The sequence below is a fragment of the Glycine soja genome, chromosome 4, assembly GCF_004193775.1.
Source record: "Glycine soja cultivar W05 chromosome 4, ASM419377v2, whole genome shotgun sequence".
In the NCBI taxonomy this organism is placed as follows: domain Eukaryota; kingdom Viridiplantae; phylum Streptophyta; class Magnoliopsida; order Fabales; family Fabaceae; genus Glycine; species Glycine soja.
The window spans coordinates 2156610-2174167 of NC_041005.1; the positions used below are offsets into that span (position 1 = coordinate 2156610).

The 17558-nt window shown below is 31.8% G+C and overlaps 1 protein-coding gene across 1 annotated transcript; it reads right to left on the bottom strand.

Annotated features, from left to right (window-relative positions):
• Positions 1 to 6858: 6858 nt before the first annotated feature.
• Positions 6859 to 13083, bottom strand: LOC114408294 (kinesin-like protein KIN-7F). The gene is made up of 12 exons (XM_028371328.1): positions 12993 to 13083; positions 12516 to 12875; positions 12322 to 12411; positions 12112 to 12212; positions 11899 to 12012; positions 11728 to 11809; positions 11581 to 11648; positions 11425 to 11490; positions 11208 to 11332; positions 9368 to 9686; positions 7799 to 8842; positions 6859 to 7158 (listed from the first exon to the last, which is right to left on the bottom strand). The coding sequence occupies exons 2-12, from the start codon at positions 12757 to 12759 to the stop codon at positions 6859 to 6861; spliced, it is 2553 nt and encodes an 850-aa protein (XP_028227129.1). The 5' UTR covers positions 12760 to 12875; positions 12993 to 13083.
• Positions 13084 to 17558: the final 4475 nt, after the last annotated feature.

Here is a 17558-nt window from a genome sequence, read left to right on the forward strand (position 1 = left end):
CTATATACATAAGTAGTGATATTCAGCGAAAAAAATATAAAAATATACATAAGTTGTGATGGTTTCGTGAAGATATGAATTACCATTTAATATTAAGAATGACAATGTTTGCACTAAAGAACAAAAATATAAATGACAATGGGGAGTAGATATGGTTTCGTGAAGATATGAATTAAAATTTAATATCATGAATGAGTGTAGGGTAGAAGGAGGGTGGTAATAACTTGATTAGCTTCCACGACTTCGGTTAGTGAAGGAATGTAGTTTTCATGCTAAAAATTTTATTTTTAAATGAAAGTATTTTAAGATTTTTTTATTAAATTACGTGACTTTTACTCTATTATTTATTTTATTTTATTCTTATTGTTGTTAAATGTTACTATTACTTGAATTTAGTTTATCTCAACTTAAATATAGATAAAAAATTTGAACTTTTACAGATTATTAAATTGAAGGAATTTAGTTTTGTAATAAAATTGAACTTTTTTTTAATGGTGATAAACTTGAGCTTAGTCGATCTCAAATGTAATTATTTAAATTTACCAAACCTTTATTCAAATTTAATATTAAAATTTTAAATTTGGATGTAACATATTAAATTAATAAATATAGAAATGATATGTGTAGTGTGACTCAAATAAAATATTTTCATAATTTCGTTATTAATTTTAATTTTTTATCTCTTTAACTTACGTATAGCAAAATAGTAATTTTTGCATTTTTGACTGATATTTATGAATATACGTGGATATCTATTATTCTATTGAAAAATGAAAATGCAGATTTTCTTAAACAATTGTTTAAATTTATTTAAGTAATTTCAGATATTGAGATAGTGTTTATGGTAACTTTTTTTTAGATCCCAGGAATTAATTTAAAGTTGTAATTAAAAAAAGTTAGTTAAAGTTAGAATTGCTTAGAATTTTTGGAATTTTTAAACTAAAAAAATATTTTAAATTAAAAGTTCTTAAGTAACGTACACTTGAATCATATTATTTAAAATAAATGAGAATGATATGTTCTTAAGTAACATACCCTTTCTTATTATTATTTGTTAAGATGATATTTATGCAAAATATCTACCAATTATATTGTTAACTAATCCCGAAAAATTTGACTAATCAAATTTAATGAAATATTCCCTCTAAATCACTTTTTTTTTTCCTTCCACAAATATCTACCCGTGTCTTATTAAACTAACTTTTAAAATAAAAACTTTTTTTTTCCTTAGAAACTTATTTCGTTCTCTGCTTTATTTTTTCAAAATTTGTTTAACTTATCTTCTCTTTTTAGAGAGAAGAAAATTCAAAATAAGTTGGAATTTAAAATGACCTAAATACCTTATATGTATACAACTTAAACTCGTCCCGTGACCCCCAAAAAAATAACACCCCAAAATTGACATATATCGGATTTACACACTAAGGTGAATAATTTTTCTATCCTTTTTCAATATGTAGTATTCCTTAATAGAAGGACGGAGGGAATTTAGTTTGATAGTTGAAAAGAATTTGAATTGTTATAAATTTTTTAATATTATCTAGATATTTTTGAATTTTAACAAAGATTTGAACTTTGATTTACCGTTAAGTATTAGTCCTTTTTACTGTACCCAACCCTCATGATTATAATAATCTTAATAATAGTATGGATATTTGTAGTTACAATTATACGATTGTTTTCAAAAAAGAAAGGTATGGATATATTGATTTAATTGGAATTAAAGAGCAATGATTATATTCAATTGAATATTTTAATTTTTAATTGAATAAAGATAAATTGCAGAGAAATGAAAAATCATGATGATAAAAATAAATAAATACAAAAATTTAATGAATAAAAGAAAATGCTCAACATATTTAGGTTTTGTTTTTACCAAACACTATTAATCATGTTTAAGAAAGTGTTAACAAAACAAAGAAGGATCAAGTCATTTTAGTAGTAATGTTGAAAGAGTTACTTTAAAAGAAAAACTTTTATTTTTATCATTTATTTCTTTTTAATCTAATGATTATCATGAGTAATTTGTGTGTAGCCATTAGATTAAGAAAAAATAAAAGATAAAATGAAGAATAATTTTTTTAAAATTGTTTTTGAAGTAACTTAATTCCTCTTCTACTAAAGTATCACTGTCATTGAAATAAAAATTTCATTAATTTATGTGAGATTTGTTTTTATAATGTGAGTCTCATTTTATGTTTAATGGGACTTATATAAAATATTTAATAATAAAAAAGCGTATTATAAGAGTTTTTTTTTATGGTTTCCCTTTTAATAATTCTGATATCATTGTCAGTTCACAATCTAGCAGCCTTACGCCCTCTTCAAAATATGAAATTCATGGGAAGTATTTAGGTTAGCAAAAGGATTTTATAATGCTCTAATTTGGGGGAGTGTATAAACAAAAGAAAGAGAACCATATATTACATTATCCATTGTCGATTGACTAAGAAGAAATGATCAACTCCACTTTGTGAAAGATTAAATTCAGCAAATCGGGTGCGATAATAGTGCGTCAATCCATAATAAGTACCCTTTATAAGAAAAAAATGCATTAAAAGTACGGGAAAAGTTTTTTTTTTTCTTTCTAGAAGATGAAAATACGGGAAAAGTTATAAGTATATCTGTATATGCAACGTAATTTATTCATGCTGCTACTCTTTCTGTAAGGTAATTAAAAAGTACAGGATCACATTCAGTTTAAAATCAACTGCAAGATCCCTGCATTTCAAATCCTAACAATTAAACGTAATTTATTCCAGCTGTTACCATTTAATGTATAATCTGTTTTTTTAAATGGTGAAAAATTGTGCAGTTGAATTTTTTTATATAAAATTCGGATACTATCTTTTTTCATAAAAAAAAAGAGGCAGTAAGTTTTTGTCATAAGTTGGTGAATTGACTTTGTTAACCTCTCCTCCAAATAAAGGGAAAATATAACAAGTACTCACGTAGACATATCAAATAGCATTTATAATACATCCGTTATAATTTCATGAACCTATGCATGTTTGCATTGAATAATGTTTGGACTAAATTATAAAAAAAAAATGTTTGGACCACATCCCTTTTTTAGTATCGCATGTATCTTGTAAGGGAAATAATCTTACCTAGATCGAAAATGTTCATAAGAGAATTGTTTTGGTAGTAAAGATTCACAAAATAATAAAGTTGGGGGTTGGGTACATTGTTTTTTACATCCCATGTTATTCTATTTTTATAGTGGGTGTAAAAGAAAATATAGATAAATTAATGTAAAACAATCACGCTCTCTTGCATTTGGTGGTTTAAAATATAAATGACAAATATCACTTTTTGATGTATTATATTTTAGTATTATTTTATTTTGATATATTAAGTTTTAATTTTTTTTTGATTATTCATGTTTTTAAAAATTTTATTTTGATCATTTTTAGGTTTTTAAAAGTTTCCTTTTAGTATACTAAATTTTAAAAAATTTATTTTGATCCTTTATATTTTAAAAAAATTTATTTTAATTATTTCTTCTAATTTATGCTAACAAACATTAATTAACAATCATCACTATCTTTTTAAAATGTATTTAATCATCTATTTCTCTAATCTCTATCATTTTCTTTTACAAATTCTATAACCACTACGACATAAATCATGCAACTAAATTACTGTTCACTCATATATACAAACTTTGCAGCACTATAGTCATCATCAACCAACAAATTACAATCTTCATCCATTCAACAACACCATTACACCACATCACAACCTAATAGTATAGATAAAAAAAAACATTAGGTTACAACAGTGATGAAAAACTTTAAATCTAACATTACAGTAATAATTTTGGATCTTGTTTCAATTTTTAACAATCATTATTTTAAATTAATTAATTTAAAATTTAAAAATTAACAAAAAAATGTTTGCTAAAGAAAATTAATAAAAATATTAAAATAAAACTTTCAAAACATAAAAAATATTAAAATGAAAATTTAAAAAATATAAAAAATCAGAATAAAAATTTTAAAATTTAATATACCAAAATGAAAATTTTAAAAATAAAAATGATCAAAATAATTTTTTTTAAAACTTAATATATTAAAATAAAAAAATATTAAAATATAATGAAATAAAAGTGATATTAAGTAAAATATAAACGAAGGGAGTTCACGGTTCACCCACCCAGGACAGGGAGTTGGTTCTATGCTACTTCTTTCATAAATGGGTGTGTAGGTTAGCCAACATTGTAATCAATGTACGACATCAATTCATGGATCAATGTGAACACAATAAGTAGAGTTGTTATATCAGAGGGTCATATATTTAGTGGGTTTCGTGGCTTGACCTACATGACCGGGGTTGAAATTAATGGTTAGACATAAATAGCGTATTTATTTTTCTTTTTATTCAGGTTTAATTGTATAAAGAAAAGCAAAACTCCTAATTTAATGTTTTTTCCAATTAAATTAAAACTGGTTGTAGTTCATGTTTATCTCTAATGTTAACTTTTAACACTTATATTGTTAAAATGAAATTTCAATTTCAATAGGAAAATACAGCTAAAAGCACTATGATATCTGCACTTATATTTTATCTTATCAGCAAACAATAATTCAATTTAATTGTTTTAAAAAATAATTGATTGAGATATTTGGTTTTCCTAGTATGAGATGTATATTTTACAAGAAAAATGATAGATTTGTATAAATTAAAAAATAAAATAAATAAATAACAATTTTATTATTTACTATATTCAAATCTTTACTTGTTTCCTTTCATTATTTTTTATTTGCATCAATAAAAATCCCTTTATCCTCCTGTATATATTATTAACGCCTAAAGTTACATTATCAACCTATTAGGTCTCTATCTCCCTCTCCGTCAATTTCTTTCATTTGAATATTCTCATCTCATAAAGTGAATTTCACTCTAACATATCTGACATCTTATGTTTTTAAATTTTAATATCATTTGAGTGGTTTAATTTAACATCTTGTGTATTTAATACGCCTTTCAACTTCTTCAATTTCTAATTGAATTTGAGTATTTTTTTTTAAATATCAATAATTAAAAACAACAATATATCCCGATATAAATCATTTATAATAATTCTAAAACATAATTTATATATTAAAAATTATTTATTATAGATTTCAATTATAATATGATTTATATGTATTAAAAAAACGTAAATTCTAAAATGTACGAAAGATAATTAAAAAAAATATAACCTTCTAGATATGAATTTGTGCGTTTCGTGCAAAATAACATTGCTCTAAAAATAAAAAAAAAACCCACAAGTTCTTCTTAGTGGTGACTTGACGGATCGATGCAAACAAATGAATGTTGGTTACGGTAGCAATAACAAAGGCGTTGTTTCACTGAAGCTAAAGTAGTTAATTAGCGCCAACTTTTGGCTGATGCTAATATGCATTTTTCTTATAATAATTTAATAATTTCTCAACTGAGTTAGCATTTTGTGGGACATAATTTAGTAATTTAATAATATGTATTTTTCTCAAGAAAGTATTGAATAAAAAATAAATATATTTAAGTCTTGAAAATGTGAAGATTATTTAATATCCTTTTTATCTGGTAAATACTTTCTTATTAGAGAAGATCAATACTTTCTCCGTTTCATATTGACGTTTAAGGTTTTTTTTATACCTAGATTAAGAAAAATAATTATTTCTTATTAGAGACCAGTTTAATATTTCAATGAAAAGTAAAAGCGTCAATTAATAATAAAAAAATGAATGGTAAAACGAAAATCATATTATGAAACCGAAGATTTTATAAAAAGTTTAAGAATTATTCAATATTTATACAATAAATTAAATAACAATCTATATAACTACAAAAAATATAACAATTTATACAACACTCTTTTTTTCTTTTTTATCTCTTTCCATTATATACTTATCTCATTTTACATTTTTCTTTCTTCCGTTCCTGTCTCTCTTTCTTTTGTATAAATTATTTTATATATTTGTTGTAATAATTCAATTTCCCGTGGTGGAACGAGATATCATATCCGGATTTCTTGGCACAAATTGTCTTTCTTTTGTTTTCTGTTTCCCCCCCTACTGCTAATCTTGGCTGGAGTCTCAACGGAGGGTTTTCTCAGATGGCAAAAAATAGCCTGCAGCCAAAATTATTAGGTTGTTAAAAAAGAAGAAAGAAGGAAGTCCGTAGAAAAAAAATCAATAATCTTATTCACCAAGAAAAAATGAGGATGAAATATGAATTTAGGTATAAAGCATTTACTTTTAATTGGATTAATTATGTTTTTAATTCCTAAATTTTTTAAGAATTTTATTTTTAGTTCTTAAATAAATTTCTGTAACAGAGACTAAAAAGTAAAAAAGTTAAAAAAAACTATTTAAAGATAAAGGTGAAATTTATAAATAGAAAACATAATTAACCCACTTTTAATTAATCACTATCACTGCCATCTTACATTTATTCTCAAATGTACTAATTGAACCAACCTGAATTAGAAGTGAGTGAGTGCGGAAATCAAATGTGTCTGTGTCCTTCGAAGTTCCAAGTATCAGTCTTACTTACGACGGGCTAAGAAGCCAAACCCAAATATTTTCTTTGGGGCATCACCCGAGTTTATAAAACCAACCAGCTTCGCAACAAGTGCTGCACTTTCCCTTACGTGGTTCAAGTCTTCTGTATTCGTCCATAAGCGCCACGCCAACTGCACACTTCTGTGCTTTGACCTCAAATCAATACCCCACTTCACGTAAAGTTCCTCTCTTTCCTTCCTCGTAAACTTCTTATGCACTTGCTTGCTTAGCATTTTCCTCTCACGATTCAGTGACATCAAGCTGTTCAATGAAAAAAGTGTGAATACTGGATATGACAATAATTAGATTAGACACTTTTTGGATTAGTATTTACGTGCCTTGAATTAGGTGTGACATCCGAACCATGTCCTGCAATGTTTGTAGTGCTAAAAAACGTGTCCTTAAGGAAGGACAAACGTCTGAGCTCTACATCAAAGTACACAGAATCTGCAAGTTCACCTTTGATGAGAAGGAAAAAATAGGATCTGTGCACCAACGGTATATTACATGCATCCCAAAGTTGGATTGTATCTCTCTGCTGCCTCTCAAAATTGACACCTATTACTTTGTTCACACGTTTATTGATTCCAGATGTCCTTGCACGTACCTGATAAATAAGTAAAATTATGAATGAGGAGTAGCACAAGAAAGACATGCACAGGAATGCTCATGATTTGAGTATTTATGTAACCATAACCATAACTAATAAATAATTAGATTATAAGTGAATATTATAACTTGTTTTATATAACTAGTTATTATTTTTAAAATATGGGAATATAATTAGTTATGAACAAATTCATTAGTTGATGCCAAAGAGAGGATAATTGGCGGGGGAGATAATCAAACTTGAAAATTGAAATCAAACTGATAAGAATAAATAACAACTACAATATTAATAAAAGTGAAAAAAACAAAAAGCTAATCAAAGTTGTTCTTAGTAAATTATTATTATTGTGGTGATTGTTAATAAACTAATTATATAACAAGATATATCTAAAATCAATTCCATAACCAACCATGAATAAATAAAAAATAAGTTACTTAAAATGATAATTTCTATAAAATTAGTTATAGTTTTATAACTATATCTTATTTTTAAATAAAAATAAATTATTTGAAATAACTACCATAACAATAAAATTGGTTATAGTTTTATAACTATTTTAACTAGTTATAGATATAATTATAATTATTTTTTGAAAACTAAATTCTTTGAGCAGTTCTATATGTGCGTTGGTGCATACCATAATATCATCCATGTCCTTGTTGAATGCCTTTTGCTTAGCCCTTTTATTCATTCTTCCAACAAAATTAAGGACGCTGGCAGTATCCTCCGCATCAGAATCCCAAAGGGATTCTACATCTTCAACTGAAGCATCCCTATAGTGAATTGGAGAATATTTTCGGGAAGAGTTTCTTTTTGCGGCTTGTAACTTCGATTCAGGTAGCTTGTCCTCAAAGCAAACCAAACTAGTAGAATCCGGCTTATCAAGTTGAGGAGGTAACGTAGTTTTAAGCTCTTGCACATCACACCGAGGAGGTGAGGCGGATTCCTGGTCCAGCTTATTAAACCGAGGTGACTCATTCTGCTCCAAGTTACTACTGATCTGAGGATGGGTTGAAGTTTCCTTATCTATTTGAGGAGGAGACATGGCATTCGAAATACGTGGTTCGGATTCAGAGGACCCATTGGATTTCTTAGTGATGTCCACAGCAAGGTCTTTGGTATTTTGAAGGCTCTCCTCAGTTTTTCCCTGCAGAGCACCTTGAGTATTATCTATGGCAACAGGAGTCAACTCTATAGGCTCATTTCCTGAGGATGATTTGGCATTTACATTCACAACTTGTATCATGGGTGTATTTCCTCCATTTTCTTCAGAAACAGGAATGGGGGGCGTATTATTAACATCTGTTTTGTGTTCTGTCTCCACTTCTTTTATTTCAATACATGGAACTTCCTTGTAGTTATCTTCAGATTCTCTGCTTGTGGTCATCTCCTCCCAACCATGACATGGGTCAGGACCAGCAAACGTGGGAGAATTGCCATCCAAGAGAAAGTCCTCTTCAGAATTCGCAGTGTGCAGTAAACTGGATGTTGTTCTGTCCAGACTCTCAGATGCGCTGTCTGTCCTGCGAAGAAGATCGTTAGCAACACCTGTAGATTCTGAGGCGGAATCTTTGTCTGCTCCTCTTAAAAGCCTATCTTTCCCAACAGACTGGACCATATTTTCAGCACGAGATTGAAAGAGATCACGTTGCCGAGTCAATTCTTTTATCTCTTTTTCCATCTGCATGTTTCCGAATTAGACAGAGAGAAAAGGACAAACTGAATACAAATGATCAAAATAAAATGCTCTACACCAAATTTGTCTCCTTTCTATATTCGCATTTTGTAACTATTTTATCTGTGATTGTTAAATTCCTTTCGGCAATGAATGAAAGAAATGATTAAGAGCTAATGACTCATCAAAATTTACAGAATATGAACCCCATCCATATTTCTCACTCTCACCAAGTCGACGATAGAATGCTTTTGATGGGCTATCCATGGTCTGCGTTAGCAGAGAGTACATCTGATTCGAATGCTATAATGAATTAAAGGTCTTGCTAACCGGGGCAAGTGGTTAAAGAATTAAAAAGAAAAAAGAAGTTTTATTAAAAATCATATGAGAATACATTTAAAAATTATAAGATAGTAAATTTTTATGCATCTCAATAAATTTTTTTTATCTTACTTCTTTAACCAAGTGTAGTGGTTAGTATTTGTAATAAATTAAAACAAAAAGAATCCAATTTATTGAATCTGCCCTCACCTGTTGAATCCGAAGTTCTCTCTCCTTAAGTAACATGGTATTTGGGGTGAAGCTCCTCAACTCATTCTCCAATCTAGCCAATTCATTTTGTAGTTGCTTTACCAAAACCTTGTCTGACATCACTAGATTGACCTGAGCATTAGTAGTCACCTGTTTTGCGCAACTAGCAAAAAGCAGAGTATTTCTTGATTGCTCACTCTGGCTCCTTGCAGGACTAATGGTACAAATGATCGCTGTTCTGGCATTACCACCTAAAGAGTTCTGCAGAATGCGAGTAAGCTTTGAGTCCCTGTAAGGTATGTGTTCATTTCTTCCCTTGCTGCATTTAATAATTGTGGTTTAGAATTTAGAGTTTTGTACTATATATGTAATTGATGAAGTAACGAAGGGAAGAAGAAAATAGAAGGAACTAGTATAAAATAAGAGAAATAAGAGAACGTTCATTGATGAAAACGTGGGCTAGAAATATCCAAGAAGTCAAAGATGAACCTAAACAAATAATTTTGGAAGCAGCTGCAGGAAAAGACATACATGCTCCAGTGCCAAATTAAATAAGTCTTGTTTCTCTAGGCCAATCAGTCAAAAGACCGACCAGCATGGACCGTGCTTGGATTAAATTCCCCAAAAATGTCTCTTTATACTAATTGCTAGTTCTAATTTCTTATATTTGTACAAATTTAAATAGGACTAGCATGACTACCAAACAAACTGGGAATCAGGATCTTCAAATGGAGTATTAGTGTCATCAAAATGTCATCGACCACTTCTAAATTTTAGGGGAGCTCAAGTGATGTGATGGATCAAGTTTAGCTTCACCTCCACCCATGTTTGTAATTTTGAAAAATTATTTTGTGATTTTTTATTTTCATTTTAGGAACTAAATTGGGTGAATAATTTTTTCAGAGACTGAATTAAAAATTAAGGAATGCTTAAAAATGTATTTTTCAAAAATAAATCATACTAATATTTATATATTAACATGTATGAAAAGTATTAATTTACGTCAAGATATCTGTTACTTGTGATCAAAATAATTACAATTTTTTAAAATATTTTTGTGGCATTGGTCGATTGAGAAAAACCCGAAGTATGATCTAAACCCCCATCAAAGTTTAATTTCTAGAACCCAAATTCGTTTCAATTGGTCTTGAGCATAATAGATTCCTATCTTCGGAGAATGCAACAAGCATGGGTGTGTAGTGAGTAAGCGAGTTAGTGCGTGAGGTTTCAATCTTCTTGATCCCAATTTACGAGTGGTCATTTTTTGGTACAAAGAAGAAACTAGTGAGTTGTAACATCGCAGCTAAGAAGTCACAAAAAAAAAATCCTAGCTAAGAAACATTAATGTTCTGCAAGAAAGATAATATCAACAAATTGAACGAATTCTGTCGCTTCAAATTTCCTTATCTACCAAAACTACTACACCCACCCATAAACAGAACATTTAAGCAGCAGTTTCAGACTTTCAATGAACTATATCAATATCCTGTCTTTGCAGGGCGAGCAAACTTAAAGAGAATAAGAGACAACGAAATATAAAATTTAAGGGTAATTATATGAACATCTTCACATCACAAGCACTCCATTAATACATATCATTTATTTTTCTCTTTCTTTTTCCCATCAGGTTGTATCACTTATCATATTTACACTTTTCGCTCTTCTCTCTAAGTGTCAATTAGCATGGTGGTGTCCATACATGATTTTTCAACTATGTATGATAGGTGATATAATGTGATACAAAAAGAGATTAAAAAAATGATAACTTTTAATAGAGTGTTTGTGATGTTGAACCCATAATTATCCAAAATTAAACTCAGTACACGGGATGCAACTCTACCTTAGTTTCCGAATTACAGTTCCAAGGCTCAGTAAACTGCGATTTATGTGGCTACCTTCTCTCAATCTTGTGCCTGCTGACATTGCTTGAGAAGCACGCTCACTTCCTGCTAGATCAACAAAATTCTGTACAAAGAAACCAACTCTTCATTTCATCTACGAGTCAATTAACACACAGAAATACTCCTGTATAGGATAAAAAGTGGAAAAGATCATACCACACTGGCAAATAGAGCTCCAGATCTTGCGGTGTCTGCATAATCACGAGGATTACTTTCAACTGTCTGCGGGAATCATCATTTTGAGAAAAGTTAGAAATAAAAAATGAGAAGAATTATCTCAATTACTTAGTAATTTAATGATAAAATAAATACCAATCTAAGAATTTGGTGAGATCTGGAGCTAGTTTCATTCATGGCCGTCTCTTCTGTTGTCCTTTCAGCTACAAGATACATGCATATATGGCTAGAAATCTTACAAAGCTTTAAAATAGTAAAATAGTATAATAGAGCACCCAATACCTGCACATATTGAAAGGAGTTGCTGCAACTGTCTCCTCTCTGTCAGTGTTTCTTCTGTGAGTTTCTCAACAACAGTCCCTTTCTGTTTGAGGCGCACATATGCTCAACCATTCAAAAGAACTAAGCAAGAAACTCTTTAACAGAACAGGGAAATTATGTCACTAAATTTACCTCTGGATCATCTAGAATTCTTAGTGAAGTAGCACCTGCATTGAGAAGGTCTCTGACAGCTTCATTATAGATCTCCATGGCAGAGAATTTTACAACAAATTCTCTGTCTTTATGCTGAAAGCAACAACAAAATGTCAAAATTTCAGCCACAATGAAAGAACATCATCATCCATTTCACTGTAAGGTAAAACCAGGATTTGAATGGTTTTATACCTTCTCTATGTATTCATATATGTCCCTTAAAGCATATTCAGTAATGCCAGACATGGTGTGTGTCTTTCCACTGCTTGTTTGCCCGTATGCAAAAATGCTAGCTGAGATTATGTTTCAGTTTCACCAATGAGAAAGAGAAACCCCTCAAAGCCAACACAGCAATATGCATATCAACACAATCAGGAATTATAGAAAAAGAAGAATACTCACAGTTGATACCCCTAACTACTGAAAGAGCAACTTCCTTAATCCCTTGTTCATAAACCTGCTTTGTATTGCACTTCTCCCCAAATACCCTATCTGTTTCCAATAAAACAGGAATTGTGATATAAATAAATAAAAAATCCATAAAAATACATTAAAGAGAAAACAAATAACCTAGCATTTTGATATTTGTTACGCACCAAAGGCATAGGTATCCATTGAGAGTGGTCGCGGTTCCGCATGGCCGTTGTTCTTGTATCTGATGGTGTTGCCAGAAATGCATTCCCAATCGGAAACATCATGCCTGGCCTTTTCTCTCTCGTTCAAAGGCCTTACTCTTATGGAAACGAAGATTCTCTCTTCCTGGGCATTTGACAGAGCCATGTTTCCCTGCTCCTCTATGACGTCCGTCATTGACGCTGCTGTATCTCTCGTCTTCACCATCACTTAACGCATTATTCGCCTTACACGCACGATTGCGATTGTCGCAACAGCACAATCTGTTTTTGTCTGCCACATTATTCACGTAACACGCTAAACGCAGCGCAGCTTCTCAACCCCTACGGAAAAATGAATCAGAACAATCAAATGATGTCTACGAATTTCGCGCGCGAATGAATGTGTTTAATTAATTAATTAATTAATGCGATGAAGGAATGAATAGAAAAATGTGATACCGTTCTGTGTGCCTCTGTCGCCGGCGGGTGACCGGAGAAAGAGAGAACGGAGAGGAGAATGAGGAAAGGTTAGGTTATGCGGTATGAGGCAAAACCGTTGTTCTTCTTCTGAATTCCGCACCCACCGGCCAGACATAAAACCGTTATCCCCGCTAAAAATTTCAAGTTCATTCACTATTTTGACCCTCAATCTCAACCTTTGTTTTTCCTTCACGTGCCCTATTTCTCTCAACTTTACTACCCCAGTCCTGTTACTGTATAAGAAACAAATACTTATTTGATCAAGACTAACAAAAAAAAAAAAGAAGCTAAATTAGTTGATTTTAATTAATGCTTTCATATATTTAAATTTTATTTTTAAAATATCTATTGAATTAAATGGGTTTAACATGTAAGTCCGAGATATATCTTTAACATTTTAATGAAAAATAAGTGAATATCTAAATAATAGACCTTATGATAAATCAAAGGTATAAAAAAAGTTAACAACTATATATTTGAAAGTAGTACCTGTTTCATATAATTAAGACTACTTTGTACTGTTAAATAAAAGATTCGAATTATGTGATGCAAAAATATCATTGAAACCAAAATCATGACCTCAACAATGTGGAAGTTAAGTAAGATAGCAGTGGTTATGACGATGGCAATATATGCAATATGTACATCGTCAACATTGATACCACCATCCTCAACACCGACGCATGCAAAAGTTAAAGTTAACGGAGGTGATGAATATCATGCAGACGATTATGGTATTTGGAACCCTTCTCCTGGTAACTGGGGAAGAGGCAGGGGCGCCCCCATATTCCTCATCAACTAGAGAAAGAGAAATCATCATGAGTCATGTATGCTTTTTAAATTTGTTATCTTGATAATGATAGTGTGCAAGTGTTCTGTTTATAGAGCTTATTTCTAATGAGCTTTTATACTACACTTAACAGTATTTGCATGGTTCAAAATAAATTATTGTTATACAAATAATGTACCATGTGACGTTTATTAGATCAACAAATAATGCACAACGTTGCATGGTCATAGACCCATACCACTTTGATTTGACCAAGCATTTCACCCTGGATATATAGATCGAACTCCATTTTAAACTCGCATATGATGAAAAGAAGTAAATGAAAGTCGATGAAAAAGTGAGTACTAAGCTCTTTGGGAGTTTTTTGTTGTTGTTGGATAACTGCAAGTTAAAAGAAAAACTGGTAAGAAGGTGCGCATAATGGAACTCCAAATTAACTGTTGGTTTAACTAAGTTTGAAATTGAATTCTTATAAAAGCTGTTGCATTGAGAGAGATCGAGAGAGAGTTTGACCATATATAATGGTATTGTTCCACCAAATATATATATATATAATGGTATTGCATAATTTGATTCGAATTATTCAAAACTCAAGAGAGAGTTAAATCATACATAGTGCTCTTGCATAATTTGTTTGGAATTAGTCAAATATTTAATAGAATATTCCAATAGGGTACGTAATACAACACACTTTAATTTTGAGCATGAATGACACTACTCCTACTGCCGATTCTCCAAGTTGTGGCAATGGGCAGAAAACTAGAAGCCAAGATGATGTGTGTGAAATTATGGAGAGCTCAGCAAGGTTTGAACAACCTTTTGGAGGAGGCGACCCTTATCGGTTACGACAAGAAAATGACAGTTCTTTACGCACAATTCAAGGCAGGGCTATGATGCTCGCCACCATGTGGCTCTGTGGCTGTAGGGCTTGATGTCAAATGGAATGAAATGGTCAGTGTTCTCAGAACACTGACATGAATTTCAAACACCATATGGTATTGTATGTTGCGTTTGTGACGTGTGAATCTTATTTGTTACGTTAGTGATGTGTGAATCTTCACAGAAAAAAGTTTTCTCTCCTTAATGATGTGGTCCAGATAGTTTGTGATGAATGTCTCTGTGGTTTGGTGGTTTTAACAAACTAGTTTTTGGGAAGCTCTCCGTTGCAGAAAGTTTACCTTTATCGTGATATTTTGCAGGAAGCAACGGAGTCTATGGTTGCTTTTTTCTGTAATGAATTCAGTGAGTAAAGAAGGTGCCAAGGAAGAAGAATCTGTAGGTTCTGAAACCAGCTGGGATAAATGGAAGCGTGGAGGTATCATAGGAGTAGCTGCTGTAACTGGACGAACCATAATGGTTATAACTGGTGGTATGTATCTGCTACTTCATCTCTAACTTACAAGTAGATTTATCTAACCCAAGGATGAGATAATATCAATATCTTAAGAAGTATTGAAATGCTTTGACAGGCTTGACTGCCCCAGCTATTGCGCATGGATTGGGTGCATTGGCTCCTACACTAGGCGGCATTGTTCCTGCCTTTGGTGGTGGATTTGCTGCAGCAGCAACTGCTACAGGATCTGCTGGTGGATCTGTGGCTGTTGCTGCATCGTTTGGAGGTGTGGAGGAGTAAATTTGGGTTATATACGTTGTGAAAGCATTCATCATCAATAGAACAACTAGAAATATATACATACAACCTAAATATATTTGTGGCGAGTGGGACTTTGACAGTTATTCAATGTTGGTGAAGTGGGAGAATATTACTAGAAAGAAAGAGACGAAATATCCATCAACCTAAGAAAAGTAAAAGCATCATTTGGAAGCTTCAAATCAATATTTTGAAGACAACTCAAAGATCTTGGTGAAACCGGGAAATATTGCTAGGAAGGGAGAACGAATGCCCATCAACTTAAGTAAATCCAAAGTAAGTTTTGATCTTCTTAAAATCAAGATTTGGAAGCTTCAAACAAAGCGTGGAAACCCAAAATTATTTAAACTGAATAGACAAAATCGTTACAAATAGCTAGCGAAGTGAGAGAAGTCACGACAAATATACCGGAAAAGGACAGCCACAAAATAGGCAACCAAAAAGTTTTATTTTTGTCGTAGGCAGCAGCAGGTGTAGAAGCCATTGGAGAAAATAGGGTGCGCACAAAAAGAACCTGCAACTAAAAAGAAGCAAACAACACCAAGCCTGGAGATGGGGTCCACATGGATCTCGGAACATGGTGAAACTCCTGAGGTGGGGTCGCACGAGGGAGGCGAGATCATAGCAGGAAGCGTTGCCGAAAAGGACGTCGTACGCACTGGCGAAAGGTGTTGTTTGGCGCATCAAAGGGGTCGCGCGTGAGAGCTTTTTCGCCAACGTGGTAGGCCGCCCTACGTAGATCGGTAAAAGGCACGCCAGAAAAAAGGGCGTTAGGCCAGAAACGTCACTGGGAAGTCGCCAAAACACTGCTGGTGGCTGGCCAAAAAATGATGTAGAGTTCGTTGCAAAAGTGCGACGAGTAGAAGGGCTCACCGGAAGAAGGATGGCGAGCGAAATGGCTCACCAGGGATAGTGGGTCGTCGGAAAAGTGACGGCAGTCAGTGGTGACCGAAAAAGTCACTGGAAAAGGAGCAGCAAGTAGAAGGGTCCACTGGAATGCAGAAAACAAAGGGAAGAAGTTCGTCGGAAAAGGTGCGGCGAATATGAATATAAAGTTCCATCAGGAACAATAGGGTCACTCGTGGAGGACTATTTTTTGTTATTCTCTCAACCTGATTCTAGATATCAAACTGAGAAATATTTGTATAAAAATCGTGTGTTGAAGTACATAACAAATACTTTATTACATAATGGTCATCACAATAAATACTAATAATAAGATGAATTTTTAACTAATTCTTACGAGTAGACACAATTTTTTCACAACAATTCTTATAATCTACGACATAGGCAGGAAGAGGAGAGAAAAATGATAAATAATTAAAATGAGTAATACGATGGAGATAAGAGAAAAAAATGAATTAAAAAATATTTGAGAATGTCCTGTAAGTGTAATATAACTCAAATCTTATTATACCTGGAATTAGAACAAGGATAATAACTATTTCACTGAAAGGTGGTAATAGATTCTTACGATATGACAGTCAATGGTTACTATTTACTAAGATGCCCGGTCAGAATTTATTTACTAGCATCGATCGTAGTCTGATATTCTAATCTCACGTCATTAGTTTACATTGTTAAGGACAAAATAGGCAAGTGGGAAATTAGATGAATAATCTGAAAAGAAACTTAATTTACATTGTTTGTTACATCAAAGTAATGAAAATATTCCAAGTATAACTCATTCTCACTCTAGCTCCCTTATCCGAAAACGTGAAACCGGAAGGAAATGCACGACTTTTCATTCATTTTTCACTTCTACAAATCATACTCATTAGAGACCAAAAGCTCGTAAATTTATTTTCAAATATTTTTGCATTCACAGTTTACTCTCTCAAGGATTAGCAGGAATCCAACCTGTACGTTGATCTTCCTGGGATTGAGAATGTAAGCTGTTTTCCATCCTATGCTCAATGCAACAGTTTATTTAGCAATGATTTATTGCTTGAAGGTGCCATCATTTTTTGTTGCTTTGCAGGTTGATGTGACACAACTTATAGAAGGCCATTCTTCCTACTTGCGGATGACAAAAAATCCTGGAGCAGCTTGAATTGGACAACTGTTGTGCTGTTTTCAAAAGTGGACAAGAAAATCAACAGGA

What these genes read in the sequence shown, in the direction of transcription:
- LOC114408294 (XM_028371328.1), bottom strand. Translation starts at nt 12,759, where the DNA reads ATGGTGAAGACGAGAGATACAGCAGCGTCAATGACGGACGTCATAGAG. An exon ending in CTCACCAAATTCTTAGATTG is followed by an intron (nt 11,491 to 11,580) that starts GTATTTATTTTA and finishes TGATTCCCGCAG; the next exon opens with ACAGTTGAAAGTAATCCTCG. An exon ending in ACTGTAATTCGGAAACTAAG is followed by an intron (nt 9,687 to 11,207) that starts GTAGAGTTGCAT and finishes TATTAAATGCAG; the next exon opens with CAAGGGAAGAAATGAACACA.